Source organism: Pseudopodoces humilis, chromosome 8 (genome assembly GCF_049639895.1).
Source record: "Pseudopodoces humilis isolate 2021_Gansu_Grassland_sample_001 chromosome 8, ASM4963989v1, whole genome shotgun sequence".
Taxonomy (NCBI): domain Eukaryota; kingdom Metazoa; phylum Chordata; class Aves; order Passeriformes; family Paridae; genus Pseudopodoces; species Pseudopodoces humilis.
Window position 1 is genome coordinate 18,757,640 of NC_142207.1, and position 23,937 is coordinate 18,781,576.

The 23,937-nt window shown below is 37.8% G+C and overlaps 1 protein-coding gene across 4 annotated transcripts in view; it reads left to right on the top strand.

The window, feature by feature from the left end:
* B3GALT1 (beta-1,3-galactosyltransferase 1) overlaps positions 1-16,890 on the top strand; it is a 175,142-nt gene extending 158,252 nt beyond the window's left edge. For 2 of the 4 annotated variants that reach the window (XM_014249596.2, XM_014249597.2), the window contains 3 exons: positions 5,420-5,492; positions 11,579-11,617; positions 12,183-16,890. In XM_014249596.2, coding sequence (XP_014105071.1) covers positions 12,412-13,392 — 981 coding nt within the window. In that variant the 5' untranslated portion in view covers positions 5,420-5,492; positions 11,579-11,617; positions 12,183-12,411 and the 3' untranslated portion in view covers positions 13,393-16,890. The remainder of the gene's footprint in view (positions 1-5,419; positions 5,493-11,578; positions 11,618-12,182) is intronic. The other 2 variants (XM_088059061.1, XM_088059062.1) reach the window with 1 other exon arrangement.
* Positions 16,891-23,937: the final 7,047 nt, after the last annotated feature.

A 23,937-nucleotide genomic window follows, 5' to 3' on the forward strand; every position in this document is an offset into this window, starting at 1 on the left:
AACAAAGCAGTGAAATTCTCATTAAAAATACTGGGGTAGCTTTTGGTTACATTGTTACCACATGGACAAGAAAAAAAATGAAATTATTTAAATCCCTTTGTTTTGTGGCATTACCCTTCATAACATCTAGCAAGAAAGGATTTTAAAGAATAAATTGAAATTTTGCACTCTTAGATCATTTGTCTTCCTCTCACCTTGAGCCATTCCCTACGGGGAGGCTTCACTTTGCAATCCAGGCAGGATTGCCTGTCTTCCTCTGTGTACCCAGGAGGGTTTAGCCAGACACCACCTGCCTCTCCAGCAGCTCTTGCCCCGCTTTCCTGAGAGTGCCAGGATGTCAGTCCTTTTCTCACAAGCAGCAGGACAAAGCATCACTGATGTTTGCATCAATTGTCACATTTCCTACCTTTTTCCACATGAGGAGAAGGAACCTGAGCACACCTTCTTCCTTGATGGAGAGAATGCCAGTGGAGACAGACCCTGGCTGTGTCATGGAACATTGTCCCACGTTGAGCACTTGGTCACACAGCAAAGCAGGGCTCCTTCTGCAGCCTGTGTGATCCCACAACAGTTGGCCTGACAGCTGCTTTACTGCATTTCTCTTCACTTTTGCTTCATGTTGCCTTTGATATCAGAGTAGCTAGGAAATAAATGGAACCAAAGATTGCAGACTGCTTTAAAAATCTGTTTTGTTCAAGAGATCTTTCAGATTAAAATAATGCTGAAAGGAGACTGCTAAAAGTGAGAAAAGGGTTTAGGATGTTGAGGGAGCCCTAGACAAGAGTTAAAACAAGCTCAGGAGAATCCCTGTTGTTTCCAGCCACCTTACGAGCCAAACACCTTCCTCCAGAGGTCTAGGTTCACATTATTTATATAGCTATCTCTTCTGATTCTGCTCAAAGACTAAGCACCCCTGAAGTCTGGAAAATTATCAAAAGGAGAGTTTGATCTTATGCTGCTTCTATAAGAAAAAGCCTCCCAGAAGAATGTGTCTCTGTTAAAACTACTCTATTTAATTCTTACAACCCTGAGGTATGTATGTATCAAGATTTGGACCCTAAAAGTGCTTGGCATATTTTATTACTGTATTATCTGCCTCCTTGGGGTATACAGCTGCTCAGTGAGCTTGTGTTTATAGAGTTCTTGAAGGTCCACAGATGGAGAGTGAAGGGAAGTAATCTATATTTTTACACTGTATATTCATGTATCCTCTTTTTCCTTTAGGCTTGGCCTCGAACACATGGATAACTAAGGTTTCATATGATTCCCTTGGGCATACTGACAGAACATATTTATTGTTTATTGCTTCACAAAGTTGATTTCTGTCAGTAGTGCACTACACTCCTATCCTAGCAGGTGCCAACACATCCCAGAGAAAAGTGAGTGATACAAGGACAATTTAGTCTGTTGAGTTGCATCAGAATCATGGCACGAGACACCGAAGCAGAGACACCTCATTGTGGTCTTCAACACCCTCACAAGGGGAACTGGAGGGGCAAACATCAGTCTCTTCACTCTCGGGACCAGTGGCAGGACCCAAGGGCATGAAACTGAGTCAGGGGAGGTTTAGGTATCAAGAAAAGGTTTTTTTAGCAGAGGGTGACTGAGCACTGGAACATACTCCCCAGGGAAGTGCACCAAGCCTGACCACGTTGAAGACACATGGTGTGACTATGGGGTGTCCTGTGCAGGGCCAGGAGCTAGAACAGAAAACACTGAGCAACACTGCATACAAGATGCTGCATAATCTCTCTGGAGCAGTCCTGTAACCACACACTTTACCTGTGCCACAGCAGAGGTTCATTAAGAGTCAACACAGAGGAGCAAGACTGTTCTTGCTTTTCAATCCTGTATATGCTTGAGGTCATCTTTTACATAACAGTTCTTTGCCTTTGTTTTGAGAAATCCTTTAGTATGGACAAATGAGTCTTCATACATCAGCCCACTACAGACATTGCAATTACAGGTGGAGAAGCCAACTGGAGAGTTTCCAATTATTCTGGGAAGTTCTGATTATGCTTCCTTAGTCATGATAGGATAAAGAGAAAGCAGAATGTGCTACCAGCATAATGAGCCCACAGAAATGGCCCTTGTTACATTTACTGCCAGACAGACAAGCACATATGCACAAACATTAGGAAGAAGTTTGTTTAGCTAATTTCCTAGTTACCAGTCACTGCAAATACCCACAACTAACAATGCCCACAGACATAAGATGTAAGAAATAAGTTAGTATCCCTGACTGCTCACAGAGATATCTGGGATTTGAAATTTATGTTCCCTAGTGAAAGCTTTCAAAGTACATATGAAGGACATCTCTAATGACATAAGTGATAAAAGTAAGTTGAAACAGGAATTCAGATTTACTCTTTACCAAAATGCAATTCTTCCTGCTGCTTTACCAGATACCTAAGATTATCAGTCATATTCTGCCCAGCTGGGATACCAGAGTTATTAATAAAGAAATTCTTACAAATTATTCATCAATAACACTTTGCAAGAAAAATTCCTCTATCTTTGCTTTTAGCAATCCTCATAGGAGTCAGGTTAAATTCTCATCTGAGCACAAATGGACAAGCTGTTAACTGATCGCTTTCTACAGAGACACCAAGTTTCTTTCACTGATATTAATACACAGTTTTCACAACTTTTGTAAAGGAGATACAGTTCCATAAAGGAACTGTTACGTAAAGGAGATACAGGAAAATTAAAGTTTTTTGAGCAAGAGGATGGACTAGATAGGCATAGCTGATAACCCAGAATGGGTTTTCACTTTTGCTAAGGAGGCAGCAACCCATTTATGATACCAAACAGCCTGTTTTCAAACTTGTGTCTCAGCTGAAGACACAATTTGCTGCACTTTTGGAATATCATGGAAGAATGGGGATAGCTTCCCTCCCATGGATTCACCAGGATATATATTTACCAAATAACTACAGCATGCACTCCTTTATTTGATTCATCAAAAAAACTCCAGTTATTATGAGCCCATTTTAAAATCATGCCACAAGAGATATGGCCTCTTGAGTTGAGTGAATGTTTAAGTGTAACATTGCTCAACCATCTATTCAACTGCAAGCTTCAGAAAACTGAATGCTGACAAATGGACTAGGGTCATGTCTGTGAAATGCTCCATATCTGCTAGCTGAAAGAGTCTGATGCTAGCTTGCTCTCAAACGTTAACAGCTTTGCAAAAACAATGCTCCCTCATCTGCAGCAGCAATTTTTCTTGTTCAGTCCCAAATAACAGTAGGTTTTTGATTTAAGTTTGAGAAAAACCTCATCTATAATTTAGTTATGACAAAGTGAAAAGAAACCTGTTTCTTTGCTCTAAGGCAATTATGTACAGCTAAGAGCCAGAAGTGCTGGCCCTGAGCTGCACTGAGGTCAGTGGGTCTGTGGGCACCTACGCTGGCTGGTGGCCACACCAGCTCTTCCACAGAAAAGCGCCACTCCAGGTATTTAGGGCCAACATCCCAGGCAATAATTCCACTTCAGTCAAAGAGCAAGGAACAGGGACCAGCGGAGGGGAGGGGGCACAGGCAGCTGCAGGCAGCCCCACCTGCTGTTACAGCTGAAACTGCTTATCTCTGCCAGAGTTAAGACAATGCTTTCAGAAAGCCCTGACCAGGAGAGCCCTCGTAAACTGAGGGATCTCAATCATGACTAATCAACTGACAAAAAGAAGAAAAAAAAATGTACGTCTAGGAAATATTTTTCACATATCTGAGTATAAGTAATTTGTCTGTTGAAGATAAAAGTAATTTGTTGGTTGTGGATTTTTAAAGTTACAATTCTGTGAGAGACATGCAATTTTAAAAGCAGTAGCCTGTGTTAAATTTATCACAACTTCACAATGGGAAGTAGAAACCTGAAGCTTGACTTTACAAACAGCTCATGGGGACAGATGATTTACAACACAGCTTCGCATTAATTACTGTAATGTAAAGATGAAAAAAACTGTACTGCAATCTATTTGTGCGTGGACAGGTCAAGGCTCTGGGACCTCCTCACCATAAAGAATATTTACAGGGAAAAGAAAGAAAAAAGCCCACATAGACACAGTGTCACAGTATCCAACAATTTTTTTGGGCATCTGATAATACCTAACCTTTTCCTTAAACAGAGAAGTTGAATCTATGCTATTATATGGTCATCTAAATTCACTAGTTACAAAATTTTCTAGTCTCACTGCTGTGGAAGAAATGGGAAAATAACATGAATTCTAGCTACTTTTCAGCCTTAAAAAGAAGTATCTCTCCAACAATCACATGTAAAGATACATAATTACAATAAATATAGGTATTGTACAGATATGCCTGAGATATTGGGGAATTCTTCCAGTTACTGACTATCAATATGAGCTTATAACAATTTATTTATATATAGCTGTTTCCAGGCTGAAGCAGCCCCAGTTTTGATGAAGTTAAAATCCAAGTTCCTCAAGCATCATGACTGATACCTTAATGGGCAAACTCAAAACTATTTTAGTATTTTTCCCAGTAAATCCAAAAGCTTTAACTGTATTTTATTTTCGATGCCCACAAGAGCATGTGAATTATGGCAAATAGATTCATTATCCAGTTTGATGAGTTATGATCACCACAGACACTGTGATTTCAGATGTTCTGGTCTTCACATAATTGTTACTCCTCCTTTTTTGACAAAGATTAAGTGAGAAAAGCACTGCCACTAGGGTAGGTATTTATATAATCAAAGCCACTGTCATCTATTCTCGATGTCAAAACTCAGACCACAGTTTCACAGGCATCACTGTAAATGCAAAGGAAACATAGTAGTGACATTTAAGAAGGCTAAGACAAAAACAGCAGTACACTTGATTTCAAACACTATTACTCAAAGCTAATTAAAGATATGGACTCTGTTAAATTCTGTGCAATTGTTTCACGAGTAATAAAAATTCTATATCAAAGCAGTTCTAAAGGCTTTTCCCCTTGTTTTTTTTTTTTAAACTGAAAGCTTGTTTTCTTTTCTTCTTGTCCTGAACTTTCACTAAATGTAAACAATTCAGTGGTGACATGAGCTAAGGAATCTTCCTGTGAGATTTCACACTAGAACACAGCACAACAGCTAAAAAAAATAGCAGTTGCAGCTACAGTAACCCAAAGTGAAATGTGTTATTTGCATCAGTTTATAACCATACTGAATTGCAATTTACACATTACTGATGTAACAGGACATGATTGATGCAATCACAAATCACCTGTCACAACATGAAGCCACAAAGTGCTTTTTAAATTTGTTTCTGAAAAGCATTCATGGGGAAAAACGCACAGATATGGCCCTTGACATCTCATAGGTGATTTAAAAGTAAAGATAAAGAAAATGATAATATTTCTGCTTTAAAATATTCTGCTCTTTCATTTTCTGTTTCTAATTTCTTTTCTCTCCCTTTTAGTTAGTGTAAATGATACATGCTTAAAACACCTTCTACTAAAGACAGCAGTGAAACTCCCATGCACTGGCTCCAGGTAAATCACTTGCAATCAGCATTACAGCAAGACAAAACACCTGACTGGCATGTCTCAAGTTCTAGTAATATTTTGAGTTGATAAGATGCAGCTTATAACTATTCTAGATTAGTATCTGACCAAGCACAGCTGATTTGCTAAAACTTAAGAAATCCATTGTACAGACAGTCCTTGTGTCTGCCAGGTCTGTCCTTTCATCTCCCTCCATGTGGAATCAGCTGTGTGACACCACCAGTGACTAAGTGGTCGCAGTCATTATATGTTTATGACAGAGAAACTTGGGTTTAAAATATGACCAAAACAGTAAGAGGGCTACTGAAAATGTAATGTCGAGATATGCCAAATGGGATAAAATCCCATTTCAATGATATTCAATATTCAGTGAATATGAAATTTTACAAAATCATACTTTGGTTTTTTTTCCCTTGGTTAGTTCAGAGAAAGCAGGGAAAAAATTTCAGCATAGAAAATACCTCTTGAGCTGCAAAACTTGAAGGGGAAATTATAGCTATAATGCTCCTGATGCACAAACCAAGCCAGAGAGAAAAGCTGCTCAAACCAACACTGACATCCCACCTCTATACAATGTCAGCCAAGGAATGGTCCTTCATGCTAAGCTCCATTTCCTAACAAATGATGTATCCCATTCCCCTCAGTTATGGTAAATATAGTGGTTTTGTTAATCAAAATATTCCTAAATATTTTGTTCAACAGTTTCATTGTCTACAACTGAAAATTTTACTTAACAGCTTAGTCATGGTGGACACTGTTTACTTTTCTAACTTGTAAATTATTTTGCTGAGAAAAAATAGTCGCATGATTTGTTCTTAAGCATGAGAAAAAAGCAATGAAATTGGCATTTAGTTGTTTTATGTGGGCTGTTTCAGCACTTCTTCAAAACAAAGAGAAAATCCTGTTTTTATAGAGATAGGGTCACTGAAAAAATCTAAAGTGGAAAATACAGAGAAGTCACTCAGGCAGATTTACTCTGATATAGACAACATTTAACTCTTAAAATACTACAGTAGCTCTTTAAAGCATAGGGAAGTTTCAGTTGCACAGGCACATTAGCTGAAAATTCTATAACTTTCATTTTCCCTATAGAAGCTTTTGGTAAGATTCCCTAAGGGACAGTACATTCTTTCCTTTTGTTCACATTAGGAGCAGGTAGTAAATATTGAAAAATAATTTATAAATACCACATTTATTTCCAGATATCAATTCTTCAATTTAATGATAAACTACAATAAAAACTATCTGCAAATCAGTACCCATGAAAAGAGAACCGTTAGTATGAAATGTGCACTTCCACATCCAGGTGCTGCCTAGGGCAAACCCTGTCATCAATATATGTGAACAAGGGATGGTTCAGAAAATATTTGTCCTCCCTATTTTTGAGGAAGAGGAGGGACACCAACCCCTTTTAACATATGACAGCTATGGCCCTTCTAAAGAAAAGAATTTATTTTTCTAAAAAACGTGGACCTGAAATGAATGCTTGTACTTTCCTCCCTTCAGCCCAAGACTGTTGCTTCTGCATCTGTTACAGCCCCTTTCCACAATGTTATAGAAAAGAAGCACCACTGATTTGGTTACAGATCCATTACACCCAGGCAGAATATGCATTCAGAATATTTAAGAAACTTTAAATGAAGTTCCCAGAAAGGAGGTTGCAATTTTCTGCTAAATCACCTGTGCCATCTGTTGAAAATTTCCTCCAGAAATTACTATGAAAACATACAGCCTAGAACATAACAGATCTCCACTTTTCCATGTAGATGTGTTCTTAATGTTCAGTATAATTATCTTCTCAACAAGATTTGGTAATAATCACAGACTTTTCCTTAGGTAATTTAAGGATTTCATAAATGGTGAAGACATTTCAGCATCTTGGTCTACATACAGATAAAAGCCATGATCATAGAAAATTTACAAAAATTTCTCTTAAGGGAAAATGAGAAGAGATTTACATTTACTAAATAATTTAGCAGCTACATTCCCTCTTTTTTCCAGGGAAAGGAAAAGGTACATTTTCCAGAGATGCACAGTGTTAATTTGACTCAGTTGTGCTCTGCCTAACAGACTCCTGGGTGTCAGGATGAGCACCCAGGCTCCTCTCCCAGGGTCATGCCCAGTACTCAGCATCCTGACTGCCTGCACTCAGCACCTCCCTCAGCAATAATGACACAGCATGGATTACAACTGTGACAACCAGCCAGGCTTCAAGGGCTGTGGCTTCAATTACGGGCACCCACTGTGATCCAGACACATTAATGCAACTGCACTTACATAGGACAGGCTTCTTGAAAGAAAGATCAACAGCCTCTCAGCAGAGACAGCAGCATTCCAAAATATTGGCAAAATATTGCTGTTGATGAGTAATGTTTGCTGAACTCATTTGGTGTCTGCCTGAAAATTGCTCATGAACAGTTAACAAGATTCTCAAATGTGCTCGTTATCTGGAGGATTATTCTTGATGTGCAGTCAGCTCATAAAAGGTTTGCTGCAAATACAGTCCTCTTCAAGACAATTACTTACAGAAGTTACACAGCACAGCTTTCTGTGCTCCGAATGGGTGGCTTCTCTGGCTTGCACAGCATGAGCCGTGAATAGTGCAATTAAATGCACAACTTCATGTCACAGTATGGAAACACAATGCTAAACATTTGCTTTTTGCAATTGTCTATCCTCAATGCTTGAGCCTTTTATTACTTATAGTATGACTACCAGGTTAGTAAAAGGGACAGACTGAATTAAAATAATTTTAAAAAAAAGGATCCAAGAACTTAAACATTGCTAATGCCCTACTAGAAAGCTTTCTTTCAGTCCAAAGAAGAAAGGAAAGGAGGAAACAACTTCCTTTGCCAATGTAATTGTCCCCAAATGTGATACAGTCTATTCCAACAGACAAAATCCAAAGCTGATAAAAACTTTCCACTCTCCCTGTGACATGCCATATCCTCCTGGTTAGAAGGTCTTCGAATTTCAACACCAAATTAAAGATCATAGCACAACTGAAAAAAAAAGTCATCCTTAATTGTATGAGTTTGTATACTGAATCCATCATCAGGACTAAAACACAATATATAAATGAATTTGCTACACACTTAAATATTGAAGGCAACTTTTGAAATATTTACTATTGATGTGGTTAAAAATATTCTGGGCAAACTGCTAAAGGAAGTAATGTGGGCATTGAAGTGCCTTCAGTCATTATTCTGATCACAGTGATCTTAATTCACATGCTTTATTCCTCCTCTTTTCCAAATGAGTAATTAACACATAATTTTTAATTCATTATAATTTGAGTACATTAATTTTACGCTGATTTCATTCCTTATAATTCACATCCTTGATATACAAGTCCCACAAGACTGTAAATTTGTTTCAGGTCACAACACATGACAACAAAAAGGTTTGCTGTCACAGACTTTGGTACTATGAATAATTTTGCAAAATTCCTAGAATTATTCCTGTGTTGCAGCTAATCATGAGTTAGGTGCTTGTCTAGGATCTTGATTAATTAGCATCATCTTTAATAATAGAATTTGGCAACCTCTGCAATTCTTGGCTGCTAAAACATTACAAAGTAAGTATTTCACTGCTTAGTTCATATTTCCCTGCCTAATCAAGCTATGTATTTTCTTGCTCATGCTAGCTACACATTATTGAAATTACTGGGCAGGGCCACTGTTACCAGAAATTATCTGAAGAAGCATTTGCCCTGTGGCCAAAAGAATACACAGCACAGCTATTTATCCAACCCCTCTGTGATACTACAAAGAGGAAGCAAGATCAGTCCTGGAGGCAAAAATAATCTCACCTAAATTGCAGACCAAGAGTTCTCAACTAATTTGGTATTGCATTTACACTATTTGCCTATTTTGCTTATGCTCTTTTGTTTCAAAACCCTTCACCATGTATACCATAAAGCTCAAGTAAAGAAGGAATATGAACTTTATTTTTTACATCTTTATCAATTTTTATTTATTAAGAGCTGGAATAGGAGGGAGCTCTCATTTTGGTCTTCCCCTCAATCTTCCTAAAAAATAAGTAACTTTAAAATTTCACTCATCAGGAAAATTACAGCCTGCTCACTCTTAACCTCCCCTTCACCTGCACTTCGTTCAAAAATTCTACAGGGCAGGTGTAAAACACTCCAAACCAAAGCAAACCATTTCAATTCTTATTTTTCTTTTTAAAAGGCAAAGTAAACAAAAAAAACCCACCCGATACACAACAGAAAAAGATAAATTTGTTTCAAGGGAGAGCAGTCCAAGGGTCAATATAAGAAGCATTCATCCCACACAGCTACCTATAGATTTCATAACTGAGAAAAAAATTCCCTACAACTCAGAATCTTTCTTCAAAATGGAGTAAGGCTTTTGTTGCTTCTAATCCTTTCAGAGCACACAAGATTGGATAACATTGCCATGACATTGCTGGTCTGAAAAGCTATTTTATGTAATTTTGCAGTTTGTAAGAGGTATTGGTTACAATTTTCCTTCCCCTCAGATATCTGCACAGTGTTCACGGTAACTAATGCACCCATCCTTATGAAAGAAAAGATGTAGAACATCATACATTTTAGATAATGCAATATATAGTTTCCTAAAATAATACATCATATGCAGAATATTACACTTATTTGCGAGACCTTAAAGCTGGAGTCCATTAAACACACTGACCTACATATCTCTCTCTCTATAGCTCCAATCCACGATTGCTCTATTTCTTTCTTTATTAACACAGTTTTCTAGACTTTACACACTTGTGTCTTCATTACATTATGGCTTTTTACACTTGGTGGTTTTCCTCACTGGCATTTCCAGTGGGAGCATTAGCAGAGCTTCACAGTGAAGCCAGAAACAAAACCAACCTACCAGACCAGGGATGGGTTTTGCCTTTCTCAGAACTGTATCACAACAGGTTGTTACAGCAGGATACATTCCCGTCTTCCGACATTACAGTAGCATCTGTGTATCTATTTATTACAACCATATTTATTTACAAGGATGTACATGTGTCTGCCCTGCCAAGATTGCTGTGTTCTGCAGCCCTGTGGAGCATTTAAAGGTCTTACTTTAATACATTGCTCCCAAACATTTCCTGGTACTGCTTGGTGGGCAAAGATTGCAAATGCTGAGTCCTGTGACAAGTAATGAAGGAGATCACCCCTACCTCATTAAATTGCCCCAGTTATAAGGCAAAACCAATTGAAAGTGATGAAGCTCTGAAACAGGGAAAAAATTCACAATACCCTATTTTGTCAAAGGGAAGAGCAGCATGTTAGTTCCGGTCATTAAATAATTAAAAGTGCGTGTAATGAAGACTAGCAGGACAGTACTAGCTATAAGAATTTATAAGGAGATTACAGTCTGTATCGATTTAGCAGATGTTTCTCTGTTGTTCTTAAAACTCAGTGTGAAATAATGACATAGGGTATCTAACAGTCCTTTCATTCCGATGGCCTGCCTAGAGGGTGGTCTGACTGCAATGTCAGTGGTGTGAAATCAGAGAGGACATTTGTAAGACAAGGCTTCTATCTTTTTATCTGAATACATATTTTGTTCTATCCAAAGTAAATATTTCAGAGACTCTTGAAAAAGCTCATCTGTTGCATGCTTCTACTATCCTTTAGCTCTGAAGTAACACCAGAAAGGTAGAGCCTACGGGCACTCTCCAGCTACTGATGTGCCTTGGAAGAGTCAGCACTGAGCTGGCAGGCTTGAGGCAGCTTGTCTCATTTCCACAAAATGATGATAAATAGAACTGGTTCCCAGAAAAATTGCCAAGAGCAATGGAAGGTTCAGGGCTGGCACATTCCCTCCATCCAGGAAAGTCCCAAAACTACCTGACGCTGGAGGCAAGACTGGGACAGCCCAGAGTAAGGCTGCCAGTGCCAGAACCCTGTCCAGGCAGGCAACTCTCTGCACGCCAGCCAATGAAGTACCACCATCACTAGGCTGCCATTGTGATTTATCTTACATGGTCCACAAATTATGTTTGCTCATGGAAAGACTGGTCTGGGGGGAGAGGAGAAGGAAGCCAACAAGAATAACTGAACTGTGTTAATTTATTTTTAGACTTTTACGGAGTCTACTCGAGCGCTGATCTTTACATGGGTAAGACAGTATACATATCTCTCTCTCTCTCTTCTGTACCTTTCCCAATCAGTTCCATTCTGTCTGATTTCCACCAAAGTGTGTTCTTGTTAGCAGGACACATACTAACATTTAGACCAAATTAGATTTGTAAGTATTTGTGTGCAGAGTTGCCACAGATGCTGTTGATCCTAGAATTTTTCATTCTTTAAATAATTTTACAATGTTCCACAGCAAATTTTGAAAGATTGACCAGAAGAAATGCTAAGAACCAAGAAAATGCTGGAAAGCAAAATTATTTTCATATACCTTTAAAATTATTTAAATGGTCAACATGTTATGCATGCTTATCTTATTTATATAAAACCATCAGTGAGAAATTACCAATCATAAAGGCATTACTTCAGTTACACTGCTCTATTCCAGTACACTATCTTGCATTTTGCTACCTCACAAAAAAAAAAGGAGTATCTGAGAAATGCATTAAGACATTTAGCTTATTAATGGCCAATCATATATAAGCTCAGTTTTCATGCCCTAGGCTTTTATGATCCCGCAATGGAAAATTTTTCTTCATATTTTTCAGAAATAACAGAAAATTACAAGAAATGGAAGCCGCTGATAGTAAAAGAAGAAAAGCAGAGTCTCACCAGGGTTAATAGCTCCTATTTGAGATCCATGAATGATTACAGAGTTACTTTTCTATATCGAACTTTCAAGTCTCATTAATAATATGCTGCCTCTCCAGGACACAGGTGCACTCACGGTACAAAGGCTATTGGCTCATCACACGGAATAGAAGAGCTAGAGGAACAATGGCTTCAAAGGTCTCATGTTTATACATTTTGACAGTAGTTTGTTGGGCAAGCGCTCTTTGGTACTTAAGTATAACTCGTCCTACTTCTTCCTACACGGGCCACAGACAGGTCAGTAGCATATCCATAGCCAGAAAAAATGTTTCCTTTGGCAACATAAGAACTCGACCTATAAATCCACATTCCTTTGACTTCCTTATCAATGAACCCAGCAAATGTGAGAAGAGTGCCCCGTTCTTGGTCATTCTTATCAGTACAACTCACAAAGAGTTTGATGCAAGGCAAGCCATTCGAGAAACGTGGGGAGATGAAAACAACTTTAAAGGAATTAAAATCGCTACACTATTTCTTCTTGGAAAAAATGCAGATCCTGTGTTAAATCAAATGGTAGAGCAAGAAAGCCAAATTTTTCATGACATTATTGTGGAAGATTTTATCGACTCTTACCATAACCTCACTCTGAAAACATTGATGGGGATGAGGTGGGTAGCAACATTTTGTTCAAAAGCAAAGTACGTTATGAAGACAGACAGTGATATTTTTGTAAATATGGACAATCTTATTTATAAGCTGCTCAAACCTAACACCAAGCCAAGGAGAAGGTACTTCACGGGTTATGTTATAAATGGAGGACCAATAAGAGATGTTCGCAGTAAGTGGTACATGCCCAGAGATTTGTATCCCGACAGCAATTACCCACCCTTCTGTTCAGGCACTGGCTACATTTTTTCAGCTGATGTAGCAGAACTGATTTACAAAACCTCCCTTCATACCCGACTTCTTCATCTTGAAGATGTGTACGTTGGACTCTGCCTTCGGAAGCTGGGCATTCACCCCTTCCAAAACAGTGGCTTCAATCACTGGAAAATGGCCTACAGCTTGTGCAGGTACCGCAGGGTGATCACAGTGCACCAGATAACACCAGAAGAAATGCACAGAATTTGGAATGACATGTCCAGCAAGAAGCATCTTAGATGCTAAGATTTTTACAGATGTAAATACCTTTTTTTAAAATTTTGTTTGAGTTTGGTTATTTTTTGACAAAGTGATCTGCTGATTTACAGGTTAAACTGTGGGATATTAACTGTGAGAAGATTTTTAATGACTGATTTTTCATTCTCGCTTTGACTACTGGTTTACAAACTTCAGGCTCTTTTTCATAAGGACATTATGCCAACTGAAAGGATCTAGAGTCAAATCTCAGATTTTGTATATTATCATCTATTGCACATATCTACTCTTGCGTGTGTAAAAGGACAGTAATAAACTATTCTGAGCTGCTTAACAATTCTCACCCCAGCCTCTGAGATAAGACTCAGGCTCTAAGAAATGAAATATTACAAATATACTTTCATTCTTCTTTTGACACCTTACAACCATCTCTATTTAGAGCCTTGTTAATAAATTAAGCAGCCTACATTTGCACTGAACTTATATACCTACTTTGACGTGTATTTTATAGTCCGTGTGCAATTCCCAAATAGCTTACTAATGGTGTAATAGCAGAATTTAGACAGGTAAGAACATCAAAGTTTCACTGGCCTTAGAAACAAACCCACACACTGAAATATCTTTTCATTCACCAAACAGTATATCTTTAAATTGTTTCAGAATAACCCATTTCTTTACACTTCCTAAAATAGCCCATAAAATACGTAACACAACTTAAAAATTAAGTAGAATCTGTAAGTGAAATAAGACAGGGGAGATGTAAGAAAAACTATCTCTAAAAATATATGAGAAAAGCATGAATATCTTTTTAATTTCAAAGCAAGGCAATGTGTGTCATTAGTATCAATGGATTCTCCATTAAACATCTTGAATAGCAATATATAATTATACTGAATACTAAAAATGTCAATAGGCAGCATATCTCTTTAACATCAGTCAGTGCACTATTTACCTAAAAACAAGTAAAACAAGAGCAGCTTTTTAAGGGGAAGTTTACTTTTTGCTGCAGTACATATAGGAACAAGATTCTAACAGATTTTTAATAGTGTAGTAAGAGGAATTTTGTCCAATAAAAGAATGCAATCAATTTTCTGTTGATTGGACAAGAGAGTACATAACATTTATGTACAAATTTCACGGCATAACAGAGGGCTTTTCAAGAAAATCTATTAAAACCACCCAAATTCTAGCCTTTTTAAAAAACTTTTAAAGCTCTTAATTTACTCATCCCAGTCAATACAGTGGGACTGAGGTCCCACTCAGAAGATCCCCCGGACATGCAACAGAAATCAAGTACACAAGATTTATCCAAGTTTCATAATATGCTTTTATGTATTTTGAATATGTCTATGAAATGTCATGGAAACTCTGATAAATTCAGGCCATCCCTATTCAGTACCACCTTATAAAAAGGAGGTGAAATATGACATTGCTCAGCAAATAACTTAGAATGAAGAACTCCCAGAAGTTACAAAAAACCCAAATATATTAGCAGCTGTAGATTACTCACACCATCCTCGGCACACAGTCTCATTCATTGCAGCTGGCATCATGTGTAACATATGCTAAATTGTTGTCCGTATGTTATTCAGAATGTCTATAAAGTTGTCAGAAATTAGCTGAAGAAGAATTTGAACTTTGACCTGATTTTGCCATAGGTGTACAAAGCACTTTACAACAGTGACAGAGGAATGAAGATGCTATCCTAGAAGGTTTGCAGTTTCATAGCAAATTGTTAGTCTTGTTCACAGATGCAGTGCTATCTTTTCAAAAGAAACTATTTGTAAACAAGGTAAAGTGCACCTGGCTTTTAAGCCACTAGCAGGAGCCATCTCAAGCAAATCTATGTCAGATCTAAAGATGAAGCTACACAACAGTCAGCCTAGGAGTTGCTGTTAACAGGAGCTTGTGTACCCTTCATAAATACAAATAACCCAAACCAAAACCCCAGTAATTTCTATAAAAACTCTAAATCTCTTGCAGCATAATTAAGAGTTATCCTTCCCTAGTTGATCTAGTCTTTGTTAAAGCTGCTATGCCCTATCAAATCCAGAACTTCCAAGGTACAATTACATAAGTGAATATAACACACTGGTAAGTTCAGAGTTCATTCCACAAGTCCCATAATATTCTTGTTTATGACTGCAAATGAGGGTGGAACTCATCCCCAGCCCTTGGGTAAATCAGATAGCACAGATGCCATCCTGCCCAGAACATATTTTGTAATAATTTCAACCCACAGGCTGCAATCACTTCTGCTATCCCTCTGCACTGTGCAGTAATTTAGGGGTTCTGAATCACAAACAAATGGATTTGGTTGCCTTATTTCTGCTGATGCTTCTGTGGCCTTTGGTTAGTAACCAGGAGGACAGCAGGGCTCCCAATCCAGATACCTCAGGGCTCAAGTAGCATGGTAGCCTTGAACTTCTCCTAGTACAAGTAGACTGCATTAATAATTGCAAGGCACACCTTGAAAACAATACCTGAAATAGTGTATTTCCTGCCATTTATAAACAGGCCTTCACCAGAAATGTAAATGTTCATCTTGAAACTGATGTACATATTTCTAAGGCGTTTTCTTCTGTATTCAGCTGTATATCTGTGTCAGTCTGCTTGCTATGTAGCATTCTGTTATGCATGGAGCTGAGTGAGGCATTATATTTGTCCAGTGTTTCAAGAGCCTTAAGCATGTGTGCCCTAACTTCTGAATGTACAAGAAACTTTTTCTTTTGCTGTCAAGTGAATTGAAAACAACACAACAAAATCCTAATTTTTCTACTTCTATTAATTTTCTGATATTAGATTTCTTTAGCTCATTACACTTACATTTATTGTTTTCACTTTGCTCAGAAATTTCGCTATTGGAAACTGAATATGGATATAGAGCAATACATCTACTCATAGGGACAGTTTTTCCTTCCACTCAGTAGTGTTTGCACCATGTGGGATATCGTTAAGAAACAAATGTTTTCAAAAGACTTCTTTTAATCAAAAAAATATTTGCATTACTTAAAGGTCATTTTTTTTCATTTGGCATGGGACAAATGACAACTTGGTTAAACATGCTAGCTTCTAGTCACTTCGAAAGTGTGACTGTAATCACATTTTTATTCCAAAATGCATATGAAAAAAGCACATTGAGCAAAGCAGCTGGGGGGGGGAAGTGCCTCTCTTTAGGAGGAATTTTTTCACAAAAGCATTATTTCTTTTTTATTTTGCTAAAACCGTGAGAGTATTTAAACAGAAGCTTCAAGGTTCATTTTCCACATTTCCTAATAATGTTAAGTATCAATTTTGATTCTTTGATTTTTTTTGTCTTTATAATGTAGATGGCAATGACAATTTGTAAATGAAAAGTGTAATTAACTAGAAAAGCTTGTCAACAGTAAATGAAATTTAGGTGTATCATTATATATGACTGGCTGTACTTATGTATTTATTTGTCTAAATTGTATATATTGTTTTATCTATAGTGTCTGTAGGAGTGCATTCTTTTAGATTAATGTATTATTTACAGTTTTGTGGGATTTCCAGCAAAGCTGTTAATCAAGATACTATTTTTTTGTATCAATGTCAAATAATAATAAAAAAAAATCAGGTGAAAAATGAAAGGTGTCCTGCAAGTTTTCTTCACTTCTTTCTAGAAATGTAAATTGCATTACCTGAAAACACAGTGTCAGTGAACTGGCTCATTCATCATGAGGAAGATTGTGCTGTAAAAGCTGATTTTTAAAAAATAATTGAAAAGAATAAACAAAGCAAAATACCACTTTTATTAATTATTTGTGCAACAACTTCATCAAGCTGATGTCCACTCGGATCAGGTATAATAGTTCATCTGAAGATTCTGAACTTCAAAGAAGTAATATTAATGCAGCCATGGAAATATCTGGCAAAGTAGCAGATGGGTTCATTGTCTGCTCTGCCCTATTTAGCTGCTTTGGCATCTCCAGCCAATGAGACCCAGGTTTGCCCATCTGCCCAGGTAATGGGCAAATTACCAGGCAAATTGCAGGCAAAGCTTTTTGACACCCTCAGCATGGCTCTTCTGCTACTTGCATGGTGTCTTAACATGTGGGCTTGCAGCCATCAACTCTACACACAGGAGAAAAGGCACATTGTCCCAAAACCCAATCTCATAAAACCACAATAAAGCTGTTCGAAGCTGCTGTGTGACCACCTGGGTCACCCATACAGAGGGAAGGAGTTCTGCCCAGTCTCTCACAGACACACAGTGATCATGACAGAGCCTTTTGCTTCCCCCTACACCCCGCAAAGTGCCAGAAAATAAAAGAAGAATCACTCTCAATGTCTGAGTACACTCAGATTACCCAGTAAATCTCACATAGCTTTAGTCTCCCAACACAAATATCTTAAGATATTGTTTTGTCTCTCAGGGAGGTCTGGACGAGTTTAGGGTCCTCATATCAAAACAAAAGCAAAAAACAAAATAACACAAAAGTAGGAAGTCCCTTTTCTTCTAAGAACATCAAAAAATTAATCTCTACCCATTCTCCCCTTCGCAGTTTCCTACACAGAACAAAATATCTAACCTCTTTTCCACTCTCTTTAGAGTTCAATATCCAAAACTTATTCATTAAATGGACAGGAAAATAACCCCACCCCTGAGAAGAAATGTAGCTTTTGCAAACCAAAGTTTATTTCCTTGGGTCACCTATTCCAGAAGTAGTTGAAGCCTGCAACAGAGTACTCAGGCATCCCAGGAATGTCTGCAGCAACACAGCAACCTTACAGTCCATGAGATGCATAATGAGATGCTTTAAAGCATCCAAGAGTTTCACATACAGTAAAACCCTTCCAATCGTTTTCATCTCTCTTGTTTCCACCAAAGCAGCCTGAGTCTAATTGCAACACTTACATGGTGTTTAATTAATAGACAGCTTGGAGATATACAGATACTAGCACTAGCAGGGTAGATTTCATGTAGCTTGATTATCTTAATTACAAGCATTCTATTTTCTCATTTACTTAATTGATTCTCACAGATTTTTCCAGAGAAATTTGCACTGCCTTAAGTGAAAATAGTATGTAGAAAACCTTCTTAGAAGTGCTGACGCTGGCTTATTACAGCAGCAACACACCAAAAAAAGGAGATCTATATGACACGGAACATTGTACTGAATAGCACCTGCTTCCTTTTCTCTTGTTAAAAACACGAATTTATGAAGTGGAAGGGGTCATCTGGGGAGAAAAATAAATGTACCTTATTTCTGCAATTAAGTTGTGTCAAATATCTCCTCTGATGACTTGCCTAACACAGGAAAAAAATCCATTTTTCTGCTAGGTCTGCATGTTAGCTGAATCTACATTATATCTCTGCCTCACCTGAAAGAGCCAAGAGCAAGAGGCATTTATTTGTCATGCAAGATGTATCCTTGAGCACTTATTCTGCAAAGGCAGCATTACCTAACAAGTTGGACAGAATTAAATACAGTGGTTTTGTAATGCAGACAAGTTTTATTTGAGTGAAGCAAATACCAAAAACCTGAGGTGTGCTGGCTAACACCTACCATATCTGTGTCTATCAACCATCCCTTTTTTCTTTAAGAGTTTCTTTCTCTGGAGTATTTTCTAACATGACAACTTTTCAAAGAGAAATGGGACCTCTAAGTACCTCAGGATAGCAGTAAAAGCAAGGGGGAAGCAGAGAATACCCTACAGCATCATTACAAGCTTTTTCCTTGATTTACAGAAGTCAGCCTTGCTCTGCTCTTCTGTGCTTTTAATCTGCTTCAGTTTGGTACATTTCTCTGTTATTTCTATTTTCCTCATCTGTTTTTTCATAACTCAGCATACTCCCATTTAAAAGTGTCCATTCAAACCAGCCACAAAAACACAGTGTTGTTATGAAGAGAGGGCCCTGACCTGTAGGACAGGTTTACAGTCCTACACTGTCTAATACCTGGCAAACTGATTTCACAAAGTTTCAGGGACAAGTAACATCTGAAATTGTTCTTTCAAAAAATCTTTTCTTTGACATTTCCTAGGTCAGGTACATGGGGGAAAAAATGATCTATCATCTTTTGCCTTGCCTCTGTCTGTAGAATCACTATCACAAATCTAAGGTTGTTTGGCTTTTTTTCCTTATTCCTTTTACCTTTCCTCACAACCTTGGATAGCCCATCAGAATTCAAAAGAGCATTTTTTTCATGTTTCACTTTAACTCCCATTTAATCAAGTATACCTTATTCCACAATTTCCATGTTTTAACCTTTTTATCTGCTTCTGCTCTCTGTGTTGCCCCTGCTCTTCTCGTATCTTCCTAGTAGACATCTGAATCTGTTACAAGAGTATTCACATGAAGGTTGAACACTGCAGTACTTTTCTCTGTCCCTGTCTTTGAGGTATCAAAAACTGCATTATTGGACTTGTTTCACTAGACAGGACAGCTTATCTTACTATTATCACATTTAAAGCAGAAAATTAACTTCTGCTAGCATCTGGGACACTAAGTCTACAAGGCTACAGGAGCTATGGACATGGTAGGTTTTGAAAGGAAACTTCCCAGTGCGCCCATTCCTGAGGCTCTGGCAGTTGCAGTCCCAAGGCACAGCTGGGAGCGGGGTAACCCAGGAACAGCTGCCCCAGTGCCTCTGAGGAGCACTCCCCAGCAAAGGAACCCTGGGCTTTGATCCCTGCCCAGCCACGGCACGGGGAAGCCTTGGCTCCTGCTGTGTCCCTGCGCCCATGGCCACGGTGGCCCCATCTGCCTTTGCCATGCAGAGTCTTGTCTCCAGCAGAGCTGCACCTGCAGCTTCAGCCCCAGCTGCCTGCACCGGGACATTTCTCCAAAATCCCTGGATTTTTCAGAGGACACCAGCTCCCCTGACAAAGGTCACAAAAAGCCCAGACCACTCAGGACAAACTTCACAAGGTGCACTCAGGCTTTGTACTGTGTTTTCCGTCGCTTTGGCAGGATAGGTTATGAAATGAGGAATTGCTACCTGTGGAGAGTGGTATCCCGTAAGGATGAGGCTGACTGTACTTCCCAAGCTCTGTTTTATTCTAAGCATAGCTGTACTTTGAATTAGTAACACAGCTGATGCCAAGGTTGATGATAGGCTGCTTTAATTGGTCATTAAGAGGCAGTATTATTTACTGCCTTGTTTCTTGGATTCAGCATTTCTACACATGGGGATAAAACTAATGGGCTAGAATAAAGAATATATACAGCATGTAATTAAAATTACATTTTTTAATAGGGGAATATACATGCACACAAGTGCAGGTGCTGCCACGGAAATACAGGTTATGGAAGTATACTTTTTAAATTGTATTATACTGCAATTTAGCTGTCACTTCAAACAGATGGGTGAGTTGTGCAACATTTTTAAACTGATTTAATTACCTGAAAAGGTATTGGCTTGTGTTAATTGGTACAATAAACTACACAGTGGTTCACAGATTCCATTAAAAAGGACTTTGAACATGTAGTATCTAGGGGAAAATAAACTGAGCCCTGCCAGTCAGTATTTGACAAAACGGTTATTGGCTGTTTTATCAGTTCATAAACAAGATCAAAAAAGCCCACTATTCACACAAGACAATGTGCCTAGTATGATAGATATTGATGTATAATTGTATCTCAGAGACAAGTGAATGTTGAAGACTATACATCCAGCCATATACTAGAAGAACGATCAGACTAAACAAATGTAAAACTTACTTTCCAAAAAAAAAAAAAACCCACTGGTTGTGTGCAATTTATCTAGTGTGGGATGATTACTGTTCTCCCTCTTTAGGAGAAAGACATTTACTGAAACATGGGACCTGGGGAAGGAGGTCTACAAACACATGTAATAGCTTTTGACATATCTAGGCCTTTACTCTAGCAAATTTTTAAGGGTTAAGCTCCAGATGTTGCTTCCTGTCTTGAACTCCAGAAATACCCAAAATCCCCTAAAGTCAACAAGTAGAAAAATGTCTAGCCTGTTAAGTACCACAGCAAAGTACACCTGTATTAGCCAAACAAAATTTGTAGGGCAATAATGGTCATTGAACTCTGTAGGAGCAATATTAGGAAAGCTTTCTAGCATAAGCAGGCAAAAACCTTGCAGGATCTTTGGTTACACTTTGGCACAAAGCTTACACTGGAGCACATTTTAACTTCGAGAAAAGATAATGGTGGCCCAAAATGTTACATTTTACGATTTCTATGAACTAAGGAGAGTGAACTTTAGCAGACAAAGTTACTTCATTTGTGACAAATCATCTATTTCCAGAATATTTAAAATGAAATGCTTTAAATTTTTTTTCATGGTTTTGAAATTGCTGTGTGTGAAATGTCATTGAAAACAAGCCTGCACTTTTATCTTCTGCTAAGCACCAGAGATACACCACTTTAAAGGAGTACATTACATTTTATTTGAATGCTGGGACAGATGTATCAGTAAGAAAACTAAAAAGCATATGAATTGTCAGTGTTAATACTACCACCTGGCCATGTTTCCCCTTTCCAGCAATAATTTAATTATTTTCTTTTCTATACCTTTCATTTCAATAGCACCTAACAATTTACTATTTTTTATGCATCACAATTTCTGTAAAGCTGCATTTTGTTTAAATGGAAAAAAGAAAAATGCTTAATGTAATGCAAACTTTTAAAAGAAAAACCAGAAAAAAAGCATCTGGAAAATTGTACTTGCATGCACCTGGCTGGCTGGCAACTTGAACACGAAATACAGAAATAAAATGAGAAACATTTGCTTTTTCCTCAGCAAGTACTGTGAGGATGAGTGACAGCTCATGAGGAGAGATTAGGGCAATCATTCCAATCCAGTCTATAATTCTGTGTTACTGCTCCTTGCAGGGGGTGGACTAGATGATGTTTTAAAGGTCCCTTGAAACCCAAACCATTCTATGATAGGAAGCAAAGAGAACATCACATCATCACCATGCATAGGTGAAGAACCTCTGCACAGAGGAGGGAACAAAGGGGCCTTACGTACTTGGGAACAGCAGAAATTTTAGGGGGAGTGACACACTACAGATGACAAAAATACTCATTGTTTGAAACCTTTGTCAGATAACAAAGCTTTAGAAAAATAAACATGTTCTGAAATTTCATGTACACCACTGCTTCTAATTTGCGCGTTTATTCTCAGTTTGCTGTAATGCCAGGACATGTATTTGCTTTAAGCAATACTTCACAATGGGTGAGACATCATCATCATCTGTGGGATTTTCAGCTGCCTGGAACACATCAGACAGTTGGCAACAGATTTATCTTAACCATTCTGAAAGCACATATTTGTGAAATTACATTTTTAATCATATCAGGACACATACCATGATGAAAAGCAGCATTTTCAAGAGTAGTATACATTCTGTCTTCTTCCCACAACGCTAATATCTTGTCCAGTAAATTCAGATCACTGCATTTAGGCCAAAATTACATGTTTGATATACCAAATTTAAATTATAACACAGCATAAACCACATTACATTTCCTCAAGATAATATGTCACAAACAGGTAAAATTACTAAAGCTTACTTAATTTTTTTTCTTTAAAAACTTCTTCCATGCTAGCTTGAAAAAACATCCACAACACAAAGAAGTAATAGAAATGTAAATGGCATACACCAATAACTTAGCCTCACTTGCCCGATTGTTACAATGGAATGGATATAGGTACCATTTTGTATCTTGTGAAGTGCATTTATATCCTTGTTCCAAGATGTGCCAATATCTCTACATAATATACAAATATTCTTAGTGTTAACTTACCAAAAATTCAGACGTACCAAAAAGTCAGTTCTACAAGATCAGCTCTGAAATCCTCTCCAGAAGGCAGTAAATTGGCATTTAAGTATAAAAAAAATATTTTCAGAGTTAAGAGATTTCTTTTGTGAATAAGACAAGGACTGTGATCATTGTTAGATAAGCAGCAGAAGCCCTAATTTTCACCATTTGTTACCTATTTATATTAGCTAATGTTAAGATGCAAGCATACTTATCTCCAGAAGAAGCTTTTGAAAGATCTCATTGAGATCTGAGCATGTACAGGATTTAAGTGGTTTTAGTTTGTTTTTTCAAATGCCTTTAAAAGTAGTAACAAATTCTAAATTCCACAGATTTATTTTGTCAAGCATTAGTAATGCTCCATTAGCTTAATTTGTATTGACAGAAAAACAGAAATCACCTCTAGTAAGAAAACACAAATTCAGAGGTGACAATAAAAGAAAAGCACAGCACAGAAAATACCAAAAGCTCAATATAGTAAGAGAGAACCAGTCAGGTTCACAGCTATAGAACAGGTTTGGGTTTTTACCAAAGATAACTTCAGATATCAAAGCCTTGCTAGATTTTTTTCACAGTTGCAATGGTAGCTTTAAAACCCACAAATGACTGCTGGAGTAAGTCAGACCCAGGAGAGTTTGTTGTACAGAACATTTAGGAATTGCTCAACAGTTAATGCAGCTGCACCTTGGGCTCCAGAGCTGACTATCAAGAACTAAATCATGTGAAGCAAGTGAGCAAGTTCTGAAATTATTTTCCAGAAGGGGCAGTTTCCAAGCAACAGTAGTTATAAGTTCTGAAAAGAGTCTGCACAT